At 44.0% G+C, this 24,252-nt stretch overlaps 1 protein-coding gene and 1 long non-coding RNA gene across 2 annotated transcripts in view; one reads left to right on the forward strand and one right to left on the reverse strand.

Annotated features, from left to right (window-relative positions):
* Positions 1 to 19,798, reverse strand: PTS (6-pyruvoyltetrahydropterin synthase). The gene is made up of 6 exons (XM_072118058.1): positions 19,639 to 19,798; positions 16,664 to 16,743; positions 14,461 to 14,483; positions 3,944 to 4,000; positions 3,139 to 3,209; positions 1 to 2,021 (listed from the first exon to the last, which is right to left on the reverse strand). Exons 1-6 carry the CDS (start codon positions 19,731 to 19,733, stop codon positions 1,898 to 1,900), a joined length of 450 nt encoding a protein of 149 aa, XP_071974159.1. The 5' UTR covers positions 19,734 to 19,798; the 3' UTR covers positions 1 to 1,897.
* The window catches only part of LOC140070946 (uncharacterized), a 37,667-nt gene continuing 32,953 nt past the window's right edge, over positions 19,539 to 24,252 (forward strand). Inside the window, exon 1 of the long non-coding RNA XR_011849015.1 lies at positions 19,539 to 19,916. This is a non-coding gene — a long non-coding RNA (uncharacterized lncRNA). The remainder of the gene's footprint in view (positions 19,917 to 24,252) is intronic.

The following is a 24,252-nucleotide window of genomic DNA, read 5'->3' on the forward strand; positions in this document are numbered from 1 at the left end:
TTACAGTTTTTAATGAAGTATTTATTTTGGGTCGATCAATTTGCATGACAGGTTCTCTTTAAACGATGAATAATAAAAACCACTTACAACTTTCTGATATACTTACATTTTATTCCTTCTTTTTAATATGTTTTCTGTAAGTAACTAGAAACATTGATGGCTTACACATAGTCAATAGTCATAGTCAAGTTATACTCAGGGCTTGTTGCAAAGTATCTAGTCCAGTGCTCTGCATCTGACCTACAGGAAAGAAGATTTGACCCCCGAGGACTGAGTAGACTGGATACTAACCAACTATAATTATATAACAATCTTAAATGGCACACCTTAGGTATTTAATGAATAAGAAGGTATCCTAAAATTTGCCTTTGATGCCCCACCAATATGTTTAATATAGTACCTTGCTACTTTCCAGGCCCACATTTACACAGCAGGCTATGCCCTTCATAGAGGGATGACCCCACTGCACCCAATGTTAGACCCAGTGGGCATTTTCTGACATATCCTGCCTTATACAGATGGGACTGAAAAATAAGTAGAGTAACCCGGCAGCATCAGAAGGTCGGTTTAGTTTCAGGCGACCATGATCTTATTTCCAATCACGGACTGACCAAAGTGCAAAGGACAGGAATCCTTGCATCATAGTGATATATGATGCACAGAACAGCAGAGCACAACTATAATCCCGAATATAGCAGGGGACCAGGGACTCCTTGTATCAAATATCACTATGACGTAGGGAGTCCTGTCCTGGACACAGTAATCAGGTCTTGAAATCCGGCCAGCACACTGACCGTGGTCATCTGAGACTTAGTGAAATATAGCTTCTTGGGTCTTTTTAAAATTATATTTGTCTAGCTGGAAACCTCTTTGAAGGAAAACTACCCATTAAGGTAGATCCAATGGTAGGTTTCTCCTTCCATCCATACTTTAGACCTGAGGATGGTAGGAGGAACCTACCATAATAGGCAGATTCCTGATCAAAGGTTACCTTTAAGTCTAGGGCCACACAGCACATTTTGGCCCCTCCACATTGTGCCGTATAGTAACAATAGTTAATGCCAAAATCCAGATGCTGTCAGATAGCAGCGACTTGAGGGTCTCAACAAGTGTCCATGTATTATTATTAGACACAAGGTATATTGTGAGGCCACAAGAAGTTGCCATGCAGCCCTATCCTGAAGTAACACTACGACAAACCATATACACTTTCTTATGTTTACTGCATGGTTGCCCTATGCATGACAGAACATACCCAGTTTATCCAGAATCTTCTAAATAGCTAATAATCAGTCCTTATAGTTACGCCGCTGACACACACTAAGGAAATGAACAGTGTAATACACACCATACACTGTTGATCCCATTAGTATGCATCAGCGGCACAACATTAAGGATCATGAGCAATATGTATCCTATGGACATCCATGGTAAAAGGTAAATATAATAGATCAATATTAAGATTTACTAACAATAAAAATAATAATAATATTAATGAGGACTTGGTATCTTGTCACATATCCACACCCTGCATATAATATGAATACTGGAAAAGGGAAACCTTATTGCACTATTTTATAATAAAAGTATAGGTTACAATGTTTTGCAGAAATATAGATTGTTTTAAATGTATTATTTCTCTTAAAAATAGACTTTAACCTTAAAAATACTTCAGTGGTAGAAATGATAAAAATCAGCAGACTAAAGCTATAGATAAATATGGAAATAGGGAAATTTGCTGGACCTTTTGGAAAGGGAAAAGTAAGAGCGGAATCCTTAAGCTTGTTATGTTAAGGCTTTGTAGACATCAGGTAAATGGTAGAAGAGGGGTTTTGATTTAATACTGGACGTATAGGTGGAAACACATTGCATGTAGTTAGGTTCTGTGGGTATAAATTCACTCCCCTCGATAGGTTGCAGTGTTGCATTCGGTCTCGTACACGCACACTTCGTACAGTAGTCCTGGCGGAAGCTTCTCCTTCAGGCTGTCCCAGATGAACACCGTCAGGTTCTCTACAGAACTGGAAGCAAAGATTAATTTAGTTCAGAGTTACACATTTATAAAAATCCTAAACCATTTGTGCTGGGAGTGTGTATCGCACGCGATCGGATTGTGACGCAGCTGCGCTGGCTTACATGCCACAGAAATCGTGGGGCGGCCAGTTGGATAGTCCAACTGATTCGGACTGAGCGCAGGATTGAAGATTCAAATTGTGTTGCACTTACATGCACCAGGAAGAAGAAGGTGAACTCAGGCAGACCTGAGCGGTGAAGCGACACATGCAGGAAATTGGGCGCGCAATCTTAGTGAATCGCGGCACTCGGACAATGCACTTTCTGTGAACTCCAGTGGACGGGTAAGTAAATGTGCCCCATAAAGTCTATTAAAGGGGTTGTCAGGAGGGTAAAAAATATGGCTGCTTTTTTTCCCCCAAAACGTCTCCTTTCCTGACCATGGAGCCATGATTTTAAACCTCCGGACTAAGGGGTGTTTTATACAGCATAGTTTGAATCTCAGACTCTGCCTTGTGTGGACCTAGTAGCCCAAAAACTAATTGACGTCTGCATCCAGCCCAATGCTGTGGTGGCATAATATAGTGAAGTGGCACATTAAGATGTCTTTGGGCACCATAGGGGTGTATTATGGAAACTAAAAGGGCCTATTCCGGCGGTGAGAAAGCAATAAGTAAGTGTTTTGTACAAGGTTGCACCAGAATTGTTATTTTTAGAGGAAACTCAGAAGAACTGTAAAAGCTTCTGTGAAACAGTGGGGCTCATTTACTACGTGATCGGATTTTGGTGCAATCGCGCCGACTTTCATGCGATGCAAATCGGGGGGGAGAGGGGGTGTCCGTCGAACAACCCGACGGATTAAAATTCAAGTTGTGTCGCGAGAACTACACGAGCACCGGGAAGAAGAAGGTGAACTCCAGCAGACTTCAGCGGGGAAGCGCTAGATGCAGGAAATTGGGCGCACGAGCTACGTGAATCCCGCCGGACTTCATCTTCGTTGAACCGTCTGGATCGGGGATCGCGACAGGACTGGGTAAGTAAATTTGCCCCAGTATTCTGTATTTTACATGGATAAAACTAAAAACTACACCATATTGTAAAATGAACAGTTACTCTGACAATCACCTTACGACAGTTTTAAAGTATGGAACGTCACGGTCCAAATTTTTGTGATCCAAAGGAATCATAATAGCCTCCTGTGGAGAGATTAATATTCATTACATAAAGACCCTTCTCCACAGAGATTTACAGAGAATGTACAGAAACAGAGCCAACACATTGGGGGACATTTACATAAAGTGTCGGTGTCTGCATTGGCTTTGTTACCGACCTGCTCTCGGTAAGAAGACACACATTTAATATTGTGGAGCTGTGCAGATAAATTTCTGGCGCCGAGACCATTTTCTGTCCCTGGGACCAAAATCTGTCCCGAGCTCCAGAAATGTGTCCAACAGTCAGAGAACAGGCAACAGTGCAATAGCACTGATCTGTGTCCCTGCTAGACCAAATTTCTTTTGGTCTACTTTACGCCAGTTTACAGCGTCCAAAAATGGCTGTGACACATATTAATTGTGTCTGAGTTTCCACTCCGCCAAAGCCACGCCCCTTTTCAGAGAAGAGTCGGAGCAGGTGGAAAAAGTCATTTTTTCTGTCCCCGACAGCTAATAAATAGGTAGGAGAGCAGAAGATGCGGTGGAAGCGCCACAAAACTGGCGGAAACACCATAGTAAATGTCCCCCATTGTGTCTTATGAGGGACTTTGAGAGAGGACGCTTTGTTGCATAACATTTACCTCAGACAATCTATGAACAATGTATTAGCCACCATATTTAGATGATATATGAACCCGCACATACGGTGTAGTCTTTCTATTTCAAATTCTGAAACTTTATAAAATAAGATTCACACTGACAACCATAAGAGAAATTACCTCCATATATTTCTTCAAGTCTGTCAGATTCATTACCATACCCGTGACAGGGTCAATCTACAAGTGAGGGAACAAAATGCATCAGACAATAAATCAAAAATAATGATCTATTGATCTATGAGAAAGTGAATTCAAGAGTCCATAGTATAGACGATAGGTGCGACTGCTCAGCATAAAGGAAAACTATAAACACAAGTCACATAGAAGTGTCTACCGCTCTGATCCAACACATTTTATTGTGCGCCATTCACATTTGGGGATGATGAATGTCCCCATATATTTCTTATGTCCTTGTCTTGGCAGAGGAGGAGAATACTATTACACTTAGGCCTCTTTCAGACAAACGTATGCTCAACCGGGCGAGTGCGGCGCGCCCATAAATACGGGGAAAAAATAGAGCAAGCTCTTTTTTATTTGGTGTATAAATTGAGACATTTGGAAGGTCTTTTTGCGCCTTATGTCTTTTTTTTTCTTGTGATACATGTTTAGTTTTTCCTATCCTGGCAAGAGCAAGTTTTGGCTTTTTTTTTTTTTTTTTTTACTTAACCGGGATAACTGCTGTAGTGAGCAGGCTGTCACTGTATCCACAGCATCATCTCTGTTAGTCAGTGGAGAGGCTAAGTTTACTTGTCTCATTTTTGTCATTTTTGCGACTTTTCACTGCAACTTTTGCTGTCGTTTTTTAAGTACGCCTTGGTCTGCACCTTGTGTAGTGCCTCATGTATCTTTATTTTCCAGCAGGTCCTATTCTATACAGCAATGCTCCGGCAGACCCGTGCGGGGTTAGTGACGTCAGCAGCTCGCTGACATGATAGTGTGTGCCGATGCCAGCACATAGAAGAATATCAACGAGTGGCTGACATCATGATCCCTGCGATGGACAGCGCGGGGACACGGAGACGATGCTGGAGCATCACTGTATAGAATAGGACCTGCCGTGGGGGAACGTCAGAAGATGAGTACACTGTTTAGCCATGGTGAGGTTTTTCAGCAAATTTATTGTGCTGAAAAACTCGGCTTATACTCAAGTATGTACAGTAAGTGAAAAATTACACATAACATCTGCAAGTAAAGATACATAAGGCACTCCTCAAGGGGCAGACCAAGGCGTACTTGAAAAACAACGGCAAAAGTTGCAGTGAAAAGTTGAAAAAAAACAACAACAAAATACTGACAAAAATTAGACAAGAAACTTAGCCTCTCCTTTGACAAGTAGAGATGATGCTGCGGATACAGTGACAGCCTGCTTACTACAGCAGTTATCCGGCTCTCTGCATCACCAATTAGACAGGGTGCAGATAAAGTGCACACATCTCTACTTAAGCACATTTAACAACACAAAAAGTTTGGATATTTGGCTCGTGTGTTAAATTTCTGATTGCGCCCAACTGTTCAAATGTTTTAGTACCTTTTGCAAAACTTGCTGTTCTCCAGCAAGGAGCTTAAAGAAAACTTACCATTTAAATTAACCCACCCAAAATAAATACTTAAAAAAATATATGATTACCAAGCATTGCTTATCCCTAAATGGTTCTTTTCCATGGCTGAATATTAACCCATCTGATGAGAGTCCAATCACACTAAGCGAGTCCTGCATAGCACATTTTACTTGCACTGCCCTGCCTCCTTGTTCCTGATTGAAAGGTCTCACTGCTCGGACATGCTGCTGTGTGGTACATTGAGAGAGACAGAGCTCTGTTACTTCATGTCCTGTGACCACTGGCAAACAGCAATCTGTCAGCTCCATAGAGATGAATGGAGCAGAACGGATGTGCACCGCAGTCTGCTCCGGTCATCTCGGGAAGCTACGAGTGGTCCAAGGGCGGCACTTCGGACCCCCTGTTCCCTTCTCATCATGGAGACCCCCACCGATCAGCACGTTAGACTCTATCCTTTGGATAGGGCTTAACTTGTTTCATGGAAAAACCCCTTTAAGTGGTGAATGGTGAGAAACCTCTTATACCCAAATGCTCCCTTCAGCAGCTGCAAAGTCTGACACTTCCATTATATGTATACAGAGGCAGGCGCATGTGGCTCCATGGGAAAATTAATTTCTCACCCCTGATCTAGAGGCTCGTAACTTCAATGACCTAAGGACTGCCCTTCAAGATGAATGAGATGATATGTCTCAGCAGACAGTGACTTGTGAACAGCATGAGACGTTCTAGTCTGCAGTAATTGATGCTCATGGCCACACATCAAGTTATTGAGTAACATTTTTGTTGTGCTGCACCCACCCCTGTTTGCTTTTGCTTCAATAAATAGTTTGAGATGAGGTAATCACTATTGCATGCTACTTTAAATGTCACTAGAGATGAGCGAACACTAAAATGCTCGGGTACTCGTTATTCGAGACGAACTTTTCCCGATGCTCGAGTGCTCGTCTCGAATAACGAACCCCATTGAAGTCAATGGGAGACTCGAGCATTTTTCAAGGGGACCAAGGCTCTGCACAGGGAAGCTTGGCCAAACACCTGGGAACCTCAGAAAAGGATGGAAACACCACGGAAATGGACAGGAAACAGCAGGGGCAGCATGCATGGATGCCTCTGAGGCTGCCTAATCGCACCATTATGCCAAAATTATGGGCAACAGCATGGCCATGACAGAGTGACAGAATGAAGCTAGATAGCATCTAAAACATCCAATAATTGACCCTGACACTATAGGGGACGGCATGCAGAGGCAGCGGCAGCAGCGGCAGGCTAGAGAGTGGCATGGCGACATACCCTAAATGGACTCAGGCTTCAAACCAATGGGTGGCAGAGAGGAACCAAAGGAGGTGAGCAAGAAGCGCTCAAATAATATCGCTACATGATAAAAGTTTGCCAGTATATTTTGTGGATTACACAGCAGGGTGGCGACAAAGTTAACATGGAAGCCATGAAAACAACCCCAAATTCTGCCTGACACAGCTCGTTTGATAAGGGGACCATGTATGCTTACAGTTCATGCCAGTCGCTGCACTTGCTGCCAGTCTCCTTTCGAATAGTTTAAAATAATAATAACCCTCATCCATAAAGCTCTGTATAATGCTGCACCCCCCTACCTCTCCTCTCTTATCTCAGTCTATCGCCCAACCCGTGCTCTTAGATCCGCCAGTGATCTTAGATTAACCTCTACCCTAGTGCGGACCTCCCACTCGCGTCTCCAAGACTTCTCTAGAGCTGCACCAATTCTATGGAATGCTCTGCCCCGGACTATCAGACTAATACCTAACCTCCAAAGTTTCAAACGTGCTCTTAAAACCCATTTCTTTAGGCAAGCCTATAACACTCATTAACTGCATGAAGTTTTAACTCTTCTACTAACCCGTCCTGTGTCGTCCTCCCATCTGTTATCCAGCAACCAACAGGCACCAGACTTCTCTGCAGTCCCATTCACCCTGGACCTGGTATATAAGATGACGGCTGAGTGTTTCAAGCGACAGCAATTCCATTTATTATATTTTTTTCTATTCCCTAAGAAGAATGGCTTGACCATTAAATATTCTTTTACCTCGTGTTACCCCATCATCTTCATAAACCGTAAGCTCTGGCGAGCAGGGACCTCACTCCTGTTGTTCCATACAAATGTTGTGCTCTGTTACATTACATTTGTATTTGTTTCCTATGATTTGTAAAGCGCTGCAGAATATGATGACGCTATATAAATAAAGATTATTATTATTATGGAGGCAGTGAACTAGTAGTAGATTAAAGGTGCTGCAACTATGTTAGTTGGATCTTGTGATGGAGCTGGCGCTCTGCAGCCAGGCGAGCTTTCGCCAATCCAAGCCCCTGTTTCTAGGCTACTCCCCAAACAGCACTTCTAAGAACCTTTTGTATAAGATCAAGTGTAGTAGCGTTCTTATAAGTTTAGGATATGCCGGGTGAGGGGAATGTAAACAGATGCGCAAGAAGCGCATGATGCGCATGGAGCTGGCGCTCCGCTGCCAGGCGAGCTTTCGCCAATCCAAGCCCCTGTCTCTAGGCTACTCCCCAAACAGCACTTCTAAGAACCTTTTGTATAAGATCAAGTGTAGTAGCGTTCTTATAAGTTTAGGATATGCCGGGTGAGGGGAATGTAAACAGATGCGCAAGAAGCGCTGAAATAATATCCCTAAATGGTAAAAGTTTGCCAGTATATTTTGTGGATAACACAGCAGGGTGGCGACAAAGTTAACAACTTTGATGTGGAATCCATGAAAACAACCCAAATTTCTGCCTGACACACCTCGTTTGATAAAGGGACGATGTATGGAGGCAGCTATATGGACGACTTTTGGAGGTAGCAATGGAGACAACGTGTGGAGGCTGCTATGGAGACAATTTAATTTGGATAGTGCCTGTATGTGGCAGTCCCAAACATTTTTCAAACCAGAGGAGCAGGTAGGTGGCCCTCCAGTAAAATGGAATAGATTGAGTGCCTGTATGTGGCAGTCCCAAAAATGTTTCAAACCAGAGGAGCAGGTAGGTGGCCCTCCAGTAAAATGGAATAGATTGAGTGCCTGTATGTGGCAGTCCCAAAAATTCTTCAAACCAGAGGAGCAGGTAGGTGGCCCTCCAGTAAAATGGAATAGATTGAGTGCCTGTATGTGGCAGTCCCAAAAATTCTTCAAACCAGAGGAGCAGGTAGGTGGCCCTGCAGTAAAATGGAATAGATTGAGTGCCTGTATGTGGCAGTCCCAAAAATGTTTCAAACCAGAGGAGCAGGTAGGTGGCCCTCCAGTAAAATGGAATAGATTGAGTGCCTGTATGTGGCAGTCCCAAAAATTGTTCAAACCAGAGGAGCAGGTAGGTGGCCCTCCAGTAAAATGGAATAGATTGAGTGCCTGTATGTGGCAGTCCCAAAAATTGTTCAAACCAGAGGAGCAGGTAGGTGGCCCTGCAGTAAAATGGAATAGATTGAGTGCCTGTATGTGGCAGTCCCAAAAATGTTTCAAACCAGAGGAGCAGGTAGGTGGCCCTCCAGTAAAATGGAATAGATTGAGTGCCTGTATGTGGCAGTCCCAAAAATTTTTTAAAACAGAGGACCGGGTAGGTGGCCCTCCAGTAAAATGGAATAGATTGAGTGCCTGTATGTGGCAGTCCCAAAAATTTTTTAAAACAGAGGACCGGGTAGGTGGCCCTCCAGAAAAATGGAATAGATTGAGTGCCTGTATGTGGCACTCACAAAAATTGTTTCAAACAGAGGACCGGGTAGGTGGCCCTCCAGAAAAATTAAATGCATGAAGTACTATAGCAAGAGCCAGTGGGCCCTGTCAAAAAATAGCCATTTTCCTCTGCTTTACTGTACAAAGAGGAGGAGAAGGAGGAAAATGAGGAGGAGGAGGAGGAGTGGATCAATTATTCAGGTTGAGCTTCCTTCACCTGGTGGAGATTGGAAATTCTGAGAAATCCAGCCTTTATTCATTTTAATAAGCGTCAGCCTGTCAGCGCTGTCAGTCGACAGGCGTGTACGCTTATCGGTGATGATGCCACCAGCTGCACTGAAAACCCGCTCGGACAAGACGCTAGCGGCAGGGCAGGCAAGAACCTCCAAGGCGTACAGCGCCAGTTCGTGCCACATGTCCAGCTTTGAAACCCAGTAGTTGTAGGGAGCTGTGTGATCATTTAGGACGATGGTATGGTCAGCTACGTACTCCCTCACCATCTTTCTGTAAAGATCAGCCCTACTCTGCCGAGACTGGGGACAGGTGACAGTGTCTTGCTGGGGTGACATAAAGCTGGCAAAAGCCTTGTAAAGCGTACCCTTGCCAGTGCTGGACAAGCTGCCTGCTCGCCTACTCTCCCTCGCTACTTGTCCCGCAGAACTACGCACTCTGCCGCTAGCGCTGTCAGAAGGGAAATACTGTTTCAGCTTGTGCACCAGGGCCTGCTGGTATTCATGCATTCTCACACTCCTTTCCTCTGCAGGGATGAGAGTGGAAAGATTTTGCTTGTACCGTGGGTCCAGGAGAGTGAACACCCAGTAATCGGTGCTGGAATAAATTCTTTGAACGCGAGGGTCACGGGATAGGCAGCCTAGCATGAAATCTGCCATATGCGCCAGAGTACCAACGCGTAAGAATTCACTCCCCTCACTGGCCTGACTGTCCATTTCCTCCTCCTCCAACTCCTCTTCTTCTGCCCATACACGCTGAACAGTGAAGGACTCAACAATGGTCCCCTCTTGTGTCTCGCCAACATTCTCCTCCTCTTCCTCCTCATCCTCCTCCACCTCCACCTCCTCCGATATGCGCTGAGAAACAGACCTCAGGGTGCTTTGGCTATCAACAAGGGAATATTCTTCCCCCGTCTCTTGTGACGAGCGCAAAGCTTCCGACTTCATGCTGACCAGAGAGTTTTTCAACAGGCCAAGCAGCGGGATGGTGAGGCTGATGATGGCGGCATCGCCACTGACCATCTGTGTTGACTCCTCAAAGTTACTCAGCACCTGACAGATATCAGACATCCACGTCCACTCCTCATTGTAGACTTGAGGAAGCTGACTGACCTGACTACCAGTTCTGGTGGAAGTTGACATCTGGCAGTCTACAATCGCTCTGCGCTGCTGGTAAACTCTGGATAACATGGTCAGTGTTGAATTCCACCTCGTGGGCACGTCGCACAACAGTCGGTGAGCGGGCAGTTGGAGGCGGCGCTGCGCTGCCCTGAGAGTGGCAGCATCTGGGCTGGACTTCCTGAAATGCGCACAGATGCGGCGCACCTTCGTGAGCAAATCAGACAGATTGGGGTATGTCTTGAGGAAACGCTGCACTATCAGATTTAACACATGGGCCAGGCATGGCACATGTGTCAGTCTGCCGAGTTGCAGAGCCGCCACCAGGTTACGGCCGTTGTCACACACAACCATTCCCGGCTTGAGGTTCAGCGGTGCCAGCCACAGATCAGTCTGCGCCGTGATGCCCTGTAATAGCTCTTGGGCGGTGTGCCTTTTGTCGCCTAGGCTCAGCAGTTTGAGCACCGCCTGCTGTCGCTTAGCGACGGCACTGCTGCTGTGCCTAGAGCTACCGACTGATGGCGCCGTGCCCACGGATGGTAGTTCGGAGGAGGAGGTGGAGGAGGGGTGGGAGGAGGAGGAGGCATAGTAGGCCTGAAACACCTGGACCGAGGTAGGCCCCGCAATCCTCGGCGTCGGCAGTATATGAGCAGCCCCAGGGTCAGACTCGGTCCCAGCCTCCACCAAGTTAACCCAATGTGCCGTCAGCGATATATAGTGGCCCTGCCCGGCAGCACTCGTCCACGTGTCCGTGGTCAGGTGGACCTTGTCAGAAACGGCGTTGGTCAGGGCACGGATGATGTTGTCTGACACGTGCTGGTGCAGGGCTGGGACGGCACATCGGGAAAAGTAGTGGCGGCTGGGGACCGAATACCGAGGGGCGGCCGCCGCCATGAGGTTGCGAAAGGCCTCGGTCTCTACTAGCCTATAGGGCAGCATCTCCAGGCTAAGCAATCTGGAGATGTGCACATTAAGGGCTTGGGCGTGCGGGTGGGTTGCACTATATTTGCGTTTCCGCTCCAGCGTCTGGGGTATGGAGAGCTGAACGCTGGTGGATGCTGTGGAGGATCGTGGAGGCGACGATGGGGTTTTTGTGCCAGGGTCCTGGGCAGGGGGCTGACTAGCAGCTGACACAGGGGAAGGAGCAGTGGTGTGCACGGCCGGAGGTGAACGGGCTTGTTGCCACTGAGTGGGGTGCTTAGCATTCATATGCCTGCGCATACTGGTGGTAGTTAAGCTAGTAGTGGTGGAACCCCTGCTGAGCCTGGTTTGGCAAATGTTGCACACCACAGTCCGTCGGTCATCCGGTGTTTCCTTAAAGAACCTCCACACTTCTGAAGATCTAGCCCTCGCCGCAAGAGCCCTCACCACGGGAGCTTCACTAGTTGACAGTGGCGCTGATGCACCAGCTCTGGCCCTGCCTCTCCGTCTGGCCCCACCACTGCCTCTTCCAACCTGTTCAGGTCGAGGACTCTCCTCCGTCTCAGAAGCACTGTGTTCACCCGGCCTCTCAACCCAGCTTGGGTCTGTCACCTCATCATCCTCCGATCCCTCAGTCTGCTCCCCCCTCGGACTTCCTGCCCTGACAACAACTTCCCCACTGTCTGACAACCGTGTCTCCTCATCGTCGGACACCTCTTTACACACTTCCACTACGTCAAGAAGGTCATCATCACCCACAGACTGTGACTGGTGGAAAACCTGGGCATCGGAAAATTGCTCAGCAGCAACCGGACAAGTGGTTTGTGACTGTGGGAAGGGTCCAGAAAACAGTTCCTCAGAGTATGCCGGTTCAAATGGCAAATTTTCCTGGGAGGGGGCAGACTGGGGGGGAGGAGGCTGAGGTGCAGGAGCTGGAGGAGTGGGGATTTCGGTGACATGGGTGGACTGCGTGGAAGACTGACTGGTGGTGGACAAATTGCTCGAAGCATTGTCAGCAATCCACGACATCACCTGTTCGCACTGTTCTGGCCTCAACAGTGCTCTACCACGAGTCCCAGTAACTTCAGACATGAACCTAGGGAGTGTAGCTCTGCGGCGTTCCCCTGCTCCCTCATCAGCAGGTGGTGTCTCACCCCGCCCAGGACCACGGCCTCTGACCCCTGCAGTAGTTGGACGCCCACGTCCCCGCCCTCGTCCTCTACCCCTAGCCCTCGGGTTAAACATTTTTAAAATGAGAGTTATAACTTTTTTTTTTTTTTTTACTTCTTTTTGTTTTTTTTGTGTTTTTTTGTGTTTTTTTTTTTTTTTTGTGTTTTTTGTTTTTTTTTGAGTTTTTAAAACCAAACAATCCTATCCTATTGCTATGGCTATTTTCTAGCCAAGTATCAAAGGAAGCACACTACTATGCCAGATGAGATGACACTGAGTTAGTGCCTAATAGAAATCCAACCCCTACTGAATTTTGCCACTTCGGCCTTTGCTATGGATATGTGCGCCACTAAGCGCAGAACACAGCGGTCGCAAGTCTCACTACAAATTGCTCAGAATTGGCAAGTACATGCACTGCAGAAACTACAGCCACCAGCAGATCAACCAGAAATCAAATATATAGAACGCTACTGTAGGCTTCAAGAAGCTGTTTGTATTCTCCTATGGCTATTTTCTAGCCAAGTATCAAAGGAAGCACACTACTATGCCAGATGAGATGACACTGAGTTATTGCCTAATAGAAATCCAACCCCTACTGAATTTTCCCACTTCGGCCTTTGCTATGGATATGTGCGCCACTAAGCGCAGAACACAGCGGTCGCAAGTCTCACTACAAATTGCTCAGAATTGGCAAGTACATGCACTGCAGAAACTACAGCCACCAGCAGATCAACCAGAAATCAAATATATAGAACGCTACTGTAGGCTTCAAGAAGCTGTTTGTATTCTCCTATGGCTATTTTCTAGCCAAGTATCAAAGGAAGCACACTACTATGCCAGATGAGATGACACTGAGTTATTGCCTAATAGAAATCCAACCCCTACTGAATTTTCCCACTTCGGCCTTTGCTATGGATATGTGCGCCACTAAGCGCAGAACACAGCGGTCGCAAGTCTCACTACAAATTGCTCAGAATTGGCAAGTACATGCACTGCAGAAACTACAGCCACCAGCAGATCAACCAGAAATCAAATATATAGAACGCTACTGTAGGCTTCAAGAAGCTGTTTGTATTCTCCTATGGCTATTTTCTAGCCAAGTATCAAAGGAAGCACACTACTATGCCAGATGAGATGACACTGAGTTAGTGCCTAATAGAAATCCAACCCCTACTGAATTTTCCCACTTCGGTCTTTGCTATGGATATGTGTGCCACTAAGAGCTAAACACAACGGTAGCAAGTCCCCCTGCTAATTCCTCACAAAATGGTAATAGATGCAAATTAAAATAAAAAAAGTAGAACGTTATTGTAGCCCTAAGAAGGGCTGTTGGGTTCTTTGAGAATCACTCCTGCCTAACAGTAAGCTAATAGAACACCCTAAAGCTTTCCCTGACCAGCAGCAGCTCTCTCCCTAGCGGCATCCAGAGACAGAATGATCCGAGCAGCGCGGCCAGCGGCTAGTCTATCCCAGGGTCACCTGATCTGGCCAGCCAACCACTGCTATCGACGTGTAAGGGTACCACGTCATGCTGGGTGGAGTGCAGAGTCTCCTGGCTTGTGATTGGCTCTGTTTCTGGCCGCCAAAAAGCAAAACGGCGGGAGCTGCCATTTTCTCGAGCGGGCGAAGTATTCGTCCGAGTAACGAGCAGTTTCGAGTACCCTAATGCTCGACCGAGCATCAAGCTCGGACGAGCATGTTCGCTCATCTCTAAATGTCACGTTTTTTCTTACTGTAGTGTGAACTTGCAATTTTTCTATAAATTTCACCTAAAAGCCGAATATCACTAACTTTTCATGAGTAATGTAATATGGTATAAGGAAAAATGTAATCTTAGACTGTGCTAAAATGGGGTTGATACCTCTGAAAGGAAAAAAGTTTTATAGGATAACCCATATATGCATAGGGGGCACTCTACTTAAAAAAGGTAAAAAGTTACTCACCTCCCCTCGTACAGTGACGATCACTAGAAGGAACAGAGACAAACAATTTAGTAGGTTACATAACTGGTCTGGGATTATTCCTACCAGATGCTGGCGCCTTCCTGTCAATAGTCTATAGTCTGCTAAACAGTCAGGCTCCAGATTTGCTGTTATAATGCATATAATGTCCTTGTTTCCTTCTTCGTGCTTCAATATTCTGAAACAAAACAGGTTCTTTCACACCAATTTACTACTCCTCCCTTTGGCCTGAATTACAGACAGTTATCATTTCACGAACCATCTAGCCACTGTTCTGCCTATATTCTCTTATCTAGTCTTTGGCTCCAAAGCCTCATAACACTTCCTGTAGAAAAATCCATATATAATGTGGTCTTTCATGAACCTTCTGTGCTCTTCCAGTCCACTTTGATCTTTCAAGCCCAATCACATCTTGTGCTCTAATAGGCCCTGATGTAACAGCTGATGTTACACAAATGCCAAGACTCCAGTATGTTTCCCAGATGATTCTAACCTCCCAGCTACTCAATATGGAAAGGATGAGATATCTGATTAAATATTGCAAACCTGTAGCCATATACATTCTCTCTGCTCTACTTACTTAAAAGAAATCTACCACCTGGATAACGGACTGTAAACCAAGCACACTTACATGCTGGTGTGAGCCCCCTCTGTCAGGATTCACTCTTCTCTTAGCTTATTATTCCCTTGTTTTTACAAAAAAAAAGGCTTTGAATCTTATGCAAATGAGCCAGAGGGGCTGGCAGCCCCTGAGGCTCACTTGCATCATTTTCAAAGGCTTTTTTTTTTGTAAAAACAAGGCACAAGGAAGTTTAAAAGGAACCTACCACCACATATCTATCTATAAAGGTAGATTGGGTGGTAGGTACATCCCTTTTAAAGGCTAATCCTCACGTCCACTGTATCTTTTGCTAACTTTTATGACTTAAATATGTAAATTTTCTTAAGCGGCTACTGGAGTGTGGAGTAGCCGGAGTGGAGGCTACACGGCGCGGCTACTCCATGCCCTGGTAGCCTCTTTGTTCCTCCTACCAAAAATCTTCGGTGCGCAGCTCCTCGTAGCTGCACGCCCTTGTGCGAGAATCCTGCAGTCTGCTCATGGACCGAAGCCGGAGCCACTGCACATACTCCACGCCCCAGTAGCCTATTTTTCCTCCTACCAAAAATCTTCGGTGCGCAGCTCCTCATGTTTGAGTAATAAAAGTTAGCAAAAGATACAGGGGACGTGAGGATTAGCCCTTAAAAAGGCTACTCTCACGTCCTATAGATGTACCTACCATCCAATCTACCAGGTAGATATGTGTTGGTAGGTTCCCTTTAAAGAAGAGCAGATCCTACCAGAGGTGACACACACCAGCATGTAAGTGTGCTTGGTTTACAGTCAGTTACCCAGGTGGTGGATTTCCTTAAAGAAAATAAAGTCTCTTAAGGAAGAATCTTCAAAGTGATTCTGTTGGTAGGGACAATTTAAGGGAGTTTTCCAAAATATATATATGTTCATCACCGTCTAGATTGATGGTGGCCAGACTAAGTGAAGCCAAGCGGATCAGCCTATCAAAGGGATCAATGTTCTCTTCTTTGTGACATGTCATGCCCACCAGTCATGTGGTCCTTCAGCGACTTAACCCTAGTCAAGGGGTTCTAAAATAAAGCTTTTTTTTTCCCATCACCAGTTTCCAAGACTTTGCTCTATTAATGGAGCAGAGCGGTCATGCTCGGCCGCCGGGGCCTCGTTTTCGTGATCTCTGAGGGTTCTCAGCACTGAGACCCCGCCATTGATTAGCAAGTTAGGCCCTATCCCATGGATACAGATTACCTTTTCTTTGTGGGAAAACACCTTTAACATATGCTCATATGATTGCAAATATTATACACTGCAATACCTTCAGGTATGTAGCACAGTGTATTATTCTACTAATATTCTGCAAGCCCACTCTTCTCTACATGGCAGAATTGGCAACCCTAGTTAGGCTCCCGTATGCTATTGCAATCAACACAATGTTAATAGGACTGCACTTGGCCCACACAGTGAAAGAGCACTCTCCCCAGTCTAACCTCTTGGATGCCACAATCACTATTGACCATGGCATCTAAGAATCCTGGGATGTTTATAACAACTTCTGTGATACACAAACAATGGGAGAAATTCTGATATAACCATATAACAATAGAGTAATCTCCTCACCTCTGTAATTGTGACCATGGCCATTAGGGTTGTTACACTTGCCAAAAATCTTTTTATTTTCCTCATCAGATAAAGAATTGCTGTAAAATAAGAGATAAAAAAGATTAATTTGCAAATTACCTCAGCTCCATGCATCCTCCTTGTTAGCTTTTTTTTTATATTTTTTCTTAAAATAATTTTTAAAAACTATCCTCACCTTTGTAAACCAACAGCAATCCCTGGTACTTGTCTACTAGCAGCTGTCACATGACTGCTGCAGCCAATGTCATCATGGACACACTGACCTTTGGTCCCATTTACATAGGTCGGAAGAAGAAAATAAATGTGGACAGGTCATTGCCCTAAATTGAGCAAAACAACAAATTGTGCACCTAGACAAGTTGTCTAAAAAAATTGTATTCAGAATTTATTTTAAAATATCAATGTATCCATAACACATGTACAGAGTATAGGAAACATATCATCAGCGCGTTTCAAGCGCTGCCGCTCTCTTACTTATGAGCCATGCCTAGAAGCACGGTTGCAAATAAATTCTGAAGACATATTTTTGATCCAACACCAAACAACTGGAGCATTTTGGTGCTGGATCAATTTTTTTGTCTTGCTGCATTGTTCACTCTGGTCCCTGGAGGGATCCGTAGGACATACTGGTGAGCTGAACTTTTTTTCAATATATATGTATTGTCCTGAATTACATTATTACTGACAACTTCAGCCACAGAACTCTCCTCATTAATTTTGTGACACAGGGAGGGGGGCAGGATCCTCGGGTTTGTGTGACTAGATTCAGGAACACGCTGAAAATGGAGGGTCCTTATTGTATCCGAGTCTTCAAAGGGCACCTGTCACCAGGAATGTCATTTGTAGCTGGTGACAGGTTCCAATAGCCTATGTAATGCTGATTTTAAAAATTCCTTTGGCAGCTTTCTGATTCATTTCAGTACTTTATATAAGTTTATTTCACATTACCTGGCTCCTTGTCAGCAGCGTGTGGAGAGTCCCCAGGAATGGGGCAGCTGCAGTCTGTGTCAGTCTCCTTTCTCTCACACTCATGCAGTTCCCTCCCCTTTCCTGTCATGTGCATTGAGCAGGCAGGAATAGAGGAAGAATGCATGAGGAGACCGAGACACACACAGGTTGCTGCTGCCCCTCTAGGACTCATCAAATGCTGCTGGCAAGGAGCCAGGAAATGTGAATTAAACTTAAGTAAAGTACTGAAATGAGGCAGAATGCTGACAAAGACAAATGACATCCCTGTTGACAGGTTCGCTTTACAAGATACAATGATAATGAAACTATAATCGAATATAATAAATATAATATTAACTTCTAAACTTTTCACTAGAATATAAAATGTCTTCATATATAATATGTACAGTATAAGGCTACATTCACAAGACGTGTGCCCGCCGTATTGTAGCACGGCGGGCACACGTTGCCGCCAGGGAGAGGATGAGCGGTGCTAACCCACACCCCTCTCCATAGCGATGTATGGCGCATGGCGTTGTATTCTGGAGAAAGATAGGACTATAACCACTCCCATTGCCGTCTATGGGGGACATATATTCGCAGTATATACGTCAGCCGTATATATACGCCCCCCATACGGTAGTGTGAATACAGCCTTAATTTAATTAAGTGGAATATTACTATACTGAAATATAATATTATAATGTTTCAAATTTTATATTCCACTGGGGAACAAAAAAATGTTCATGATGCCCAGAGTTTTTCACCTAAATCTGGGAGTTTTTGGCAGCTAATTCCAAACATAGATTCCATTTCCCCCTAGCAGCTCTAGTGTATGAGATGTTGATGCAATGAGGACCTCAAAGGAAACCTGTCACCAGTGACCTCATTTTCACTAAAGACAGGTTACCGCCCATCACACCTCCATTGTACAGATGCCTTTCTGCTTTCTCTAAGCATTTGCATTACTATATAATTGTGTGTTATAACTTGCACCCTGACAGAATCCTCTGTGTAGTCCTAGGGGTTGGGCTGTGGTTTCGATGCTTTTAAAAAAACAACACATGACATGTCTGTGACCTCTGTGCAGGAGCAGGAGCTTTACAGGAGCACAAAGGTGGGGGCTGAGAGCTGAAGAGTCTGCAGCACAGACAAGGCACATGCTTTTTGAAATGCAACCAAACCAAAGCCCAACCCCTGGGACTACACAGAGGATTCTGTCAGGGTGCAATTTAAGTTATAACAGAATTATATTATAATGCAAATGCTTAGAGAAAGCAGAAAGACATATTTTCACTGCAGCTGTAATGAGCTTCTGTAACCTGTCTTTAGTGAAAATTAGATTCCTGATGACAGGTTCCCCTTAATCTTATGTCTATGGTTCTTATGGCTGATTACTGTTGGAGCATCCAGCGCCAATGTCAAAGAACACTAGTTCTAGATCTCTACTTTACAGCCACACAATGTGACATTCATTTCCAAAATGTCTTTAGTACAATGCTGAGTGACCACTAGTTAGAGCAGGAGATACTTTGTCAGGTGGCAATGCCAGACCTCCAAAAGTATCCTTCAGAGGAAACGGGTGTCATTTCCAGAATCAGGGCCCCAAACATATTTCTAAACAGCTCCAAGACAACAAAATGACTGTTCCCCAGTGTTATATATGTATAGATGTTATATTTTATATCATAAGTATAAATGCTATATGTAATATCACCAGACTGTAATATAATAATGTAAATTGTCATATTATATAATGCAACTGTGATATAAAGTGCAGTAACTATAGATATGTAATAATCATACACAGTAATATAACATAATATGCTGCTATAATGTATTGCAGTAGTAGGATATGATAACACTACAGTAGGTTACATGACCTAGTTATAGATCTATAGCAATAGTCCATACATCCAGCAGTACATGACACTGGCACTAGGGGGCAGGATACATACGATGTAGTACAGTATATACTGTGGCGGGCACAGCCGCTCTCCTCTCACCAGTGCAGCCGGTGGCAGGCGCTGAAGGACACGGAGCGGGCGATCTCTATGACCCGGGGCCGCGGCTGCTCTCTCATGATGAGTCCGTTCTGCATGCTGCGCTCCGGGAGCAGCCTCTCCTCTGCTGGATATAGCGGGATGGGGAGGGGCGGGGCCACACGTCACAGCATCGGCGGCAGGCACGAGCTCTCATTGGCTGGCGGCAGCTTTTATTGATGTCAGCGATTAACCCTATTCATACCAGGAACAGGAAGAATGCGAGGATTCCCAGATCACAGGTGCCCATAACATACCGCCCCATTCTGTATACATTACACTATAATATAGAGCTCACACAATGCCATACCACCCTATAAATAATACTACAAAACAGTGCATGATACCCAACTACAGTGCCATAGGAACAATACACCAAGTAACTTACACTATAATATAGAGCTCACATAATGCCATACCACCATATATATAATAATATAATACCTTACTGCAGAAACATATCAATAATAAATCCAATGCATCCAATGGTTCAATATAATGCTCACATAATGCCACCACATAAATTACACTTTAACCCCTAGGGGACTCAGCCTATTTTGGCCTAAAGGACGCGGCCCCATTTTTCAAATCTGCCCTGTGTCACTATAAGTGGTTATAGCGTGGGAACGCTATGAGATATCCAGGGGATTTTGAGATTGTTTTCTCGTGACACATTGTACTTCAAATTAGTTTAAAAATTTGGATGAAATCTTTTGCGTTTAGTTATGAAAAAAAACTAAATTTGGCAAACATTTTGAAAAATTCTTTATTTTCAACGTTCTAAATTCTCTACTTTTGATGCAGATAGTCAAAGCACCCAAACTATTCAAAACTTACATTTCCCAAATGTCTGCTTTATGTTGCCATGGTTTTTTAAGATTCCACATATTTTATTAGAATGTTATGAGGCTCAGAATTTGGGTGCCATTTTTCAAATTTTTTTTAAAATCGGCAAAACCCGTATTTAGATGGATCTGCTCAATTTCTAATTGACACTGAGAGGCCTAAATAATAGCGAGACTCATAAATTACCCCATTGTGGAAACTACACCCCCCAACGCATGAAAAACCACTTTTAAGAAGTTTGTTAACCCTTTACGTGTTTTATAGGGGTTAAAACAAAACGGAGGTGGAGTCTGCAAATTGTAATATTTTTTCACAATACACTGATTTTGGATGGAAAATTAAACATTTACAATGGATTAAATAAAAAAAGGCTCCACAAAGTTTGTTACCCAATTTCTCCCGAGTACACGGATACCCCATATGTGCTGGTAACCTGCTGTATGGGCGCACGGCCGGGCATAGAAGGGAAGGAGGCGCCATCCAGATCAGATTTGCTATGTCATATTGTACAGGCTATAATTTTTTTCTTTTGTTAATGTGGACCTATAGGGGCTTATTTCTTTTGCCACATGAGATGCACTTTTCTGGTACATAATTTTGGGGCCTCTATAGCTAATTGGTGAGATTTAATTAACTCTCTGTTGGTGGAGGAAATGAAAATCATAAATTTTTAGGAAAATTTTTATGTGTTTTTTTTTTGGCCGTTTACCATACCATAAAAATAGTATATTATTTTTATTCTATGGGTCGCCACGATTACGAAAATACTTCATTTATATATATTTTTTATTTTTTCCCATTTTTACTGAATAAAAAGTAATTTGGCAAAATTGTTGTTAATTTTAGCATCACTGTCTTTCATATGCATAACTTTTTTATTTTTCGCCTCACAAATCTGTTTAAGGGCTTATTTTTTGCAAGAATGATAGCTCTTTTTAGTGGTCTTATTTTAGATTGCATAACTTTTTAAAATCACTTTTTAGAGCATTTTTAAAGGGCATTAATAAAAAATCATCTTTTTTTCAGAGAGAGTTTTTTTAGGTTGTTTTTTACGGGGTTCACTTTGCGGATCAAATAACGATTCAGTTTTATTATACAGATTGTTACGGACGCAGGGATAAAAAATATGTGGGGGTTTTGTGTATTTTATTCAATTGTACTGAATAAAAACTAATTTGGAGAAAATCTTATTCATTTCAGCATCACCATCTTTTTATATGCATAACTTTTTTATTTTTTGGCTGACAAATCTGGTTAGGGGCTTATTTTTTGTGAGAACAGTTGTTCTTTTTAGTGGGCTTATTTTAGAGTGCATAAAATTTTTGAAATCACTTTTTAGAGCATTTTTATAGGGTATTAATTAAAAACTATCTTTTTTCAGAAGGTTTTTTACGTTTTTTTCCTCCGGCGTTTACCGTGCGGGTCCAGTAACAATTCTGTTTTATTATGCAGATTGTTACGGATGCGGCAATACCAAATATGCAGGGTTTTTTTGTGTTTTTATGTTTTTTATACTTTATTAAGTTTTTTTATGGGAAAGTGACATTTTAGGGGCTTATATTTTTATGTTTTATATTTCTTTTTTATTTATTATAATGTGTAGTGTTAAGTGTTTTTGCATATTTTTACTTATACATACTTGAACTATTTTATTGTAGAGCAGTGTAAACTGTCTGAGCAAGCTTGCGCATGCTCAGACAGTTTGCAGTCAGACCGGAAGGGATCTGACTGCCATGGAGACCGGGCAGCTCCGGGGCACATGCCAGTCCTCGGAGCTGCCCAGAAGAGGATCGGATCCCCCGGTAAGCGGCACGGGGGATCTGATCCACAGCAGGAACACCCTTACACGCCGCGGTCATACTCCTGGTAGCTGTGCGCCCTCGTCCGAGTCCCTCGGCTACTGCGCATGCGCAGTAGTTCCTGCCCCGGAGCCGCGGCCGAAGGCCTGCTTTCTGCGCATGCGCAGAACGCAGGGGACGCGGACGAGGGCGCACAGCTACCAGGAGCTGCGCGGCGAAGATTTCCTGGTAGGCGGAATAACGCGGCTACTGGGGCGTGGAGTAGCCGCGATTAGTAGCCTCATGTCCGGCTACTCCACGCCCCAGTAGCCGCATAAAAATTTTTGCATATACATGTAATAAAGTTTTGTAAAAGACACCCCGGACGTGAGGATTAGCCCAAAAAAGGGCTATCCTCACGTCCCATCCATCCACCTACCACCCCTTTTACCTTTATAGGTCGAATCGGGGTGGTAGGTGCCCTTTAAAACCTTTTTTTCCTAAATAAAACAAGGGCATATTAACAATGTTAATAATACTACAATATAATGCATACCTTCTTGCAGAGACATATAAAGAATACCACCACAGAAATAATAGTTAACTACAGTATAGCGCTCATATAATACCTTCCTGCAATGCAAAACAAATCATACCACCATATAGATTATACTGTTTTACAGTACTCACATAATACTTACCTACATTGACGTATAAATAACACCACCATAATACCACTGTATAAATACAATTCTGGAAATGTTTGAGATGTTTCTTAGGAATTTTGTTCCTGTTAAAGGAAATTAACCAGCTTTAAAAACATCTGCACATGCACAGTGGCTCCGGCTTCGGAGCAGTGACCGGGCCTGCTGTTCTGCGCATGCTCAGACATTAGGCTTCGTAGACAAGGGCGCGCAGCTACGAGAAGCTGTGCGCCAAAGATTTTTGGTAGGAGGAATAAAGAGGCTACCAGGGCGTGGAGTAGCCACGCCTTGTAGCCTCAGCTCCGGCTACTCCACACCCCAGTAGTCTCTTTAGAAAATTTACATATTAGGCAATTAAAAGTTTTTTAAAAATTGAGGGGATGTGAGGATTGGCCTATAGATCCACCTACCACCCGATCTCCTTTTATTGGTACATCCGTGGTGGTAGGTTCCCTTTAAGACTAAAGGTATTTGTTGGGTTAAGCGCCCGCTTAGGGTGAGGACATTCTTAATGTGTTTATGGGGTGGAGGCCGGGGCTCTCTGCTGCCTAAACACCAAACCCTTAGGGTGGGGCACACATGGCATTTTGAACCCATTTTTAGGCCATTTTTAAGCAGCCTGTTAAAAAATGCATGTGTTTTTGAAAACGCATCTGTTTTTTTACTGTTTTTGTCCATTTTCCAATTATCTTCATTAAGACAATTGGAAAAAACGGTCAGAAATGGATGCGTTTTTAAAACGCATATACGTTTTTTAACGCACTGTTTATAAACGGCCTAAAAAAGGGTTCAAAACACCACGTGGGCCACCACCCTTATGCTTTAAACACCAGTCTTGATCTTCCCGTAAGGAGGAGGGGTTTTCTAGGAGTGATGTAAGTGACGTCATCGAACTTCCTGCAGGCCAAGGAATGACATGCGGAGGGAAGAGAGTCATGTATTGTTATACTATTTATCATTATACAATGTGGGCTACAGTCAAGTGGTGTCATGTAATGAGAGCCATATAATGTGAGGAGGCCATAATAAGGGATGTATTACTGTGTGGGGGATACTTGAGGATGGGGGTGTCATTAAAAAAGGACAGCATAATGTGGGGGGTTAAAATGGCGGCCATGAGAAAATATGACGCACACGGGGGGGGGGGGGCATTATACAATGTGCAACTCGTAATAAGGGCATAATGCAGGGCATGACACAAGTCTCACTTATGCAATAATAATACTTAAACATAATAAAACACAGGACAA

This window comes from Engystomops pustulosus, chromosome 7 (genome assembly GCF_040894005.1).
Source record: "Engystomops pustulosus chromosome 7, aEngPut4.maternal, whole genome shotgun sequence".
Classification (NCBI taxonomy): domain Eukaryota; kingdom Metazoa; phylum Chordata; class Amphibia; order Anura; family Leptodactylidae; genus Engystomops; species Engystomops pustulosus.

Excerpts from the sequence above, each read along its gene's own strand:
- PTS (XM_072118058.1), bottom strand. The coding sequence starts at position 19,733 with ATGCAGAACGGACTCATCATGAGAGAGCAGCCGCGGCCCCGGGTCATA. Across the intron at positions 16,744-19,638 it reads GCCTGCCACCGGCTGCACTG|CAATTCTTTATCTGATGAGG; the intron begins GTGAGAGGAGAG and ends CTTATTTTACAG. Across the intron at positions 2,022-3,138 it reads TACTTTAAAACTGTCGTAAG|TTCTGTAGAGAACCTGACGG; the intron begins GTGATTGTCAGA and ends CTTTGCTTCCAG.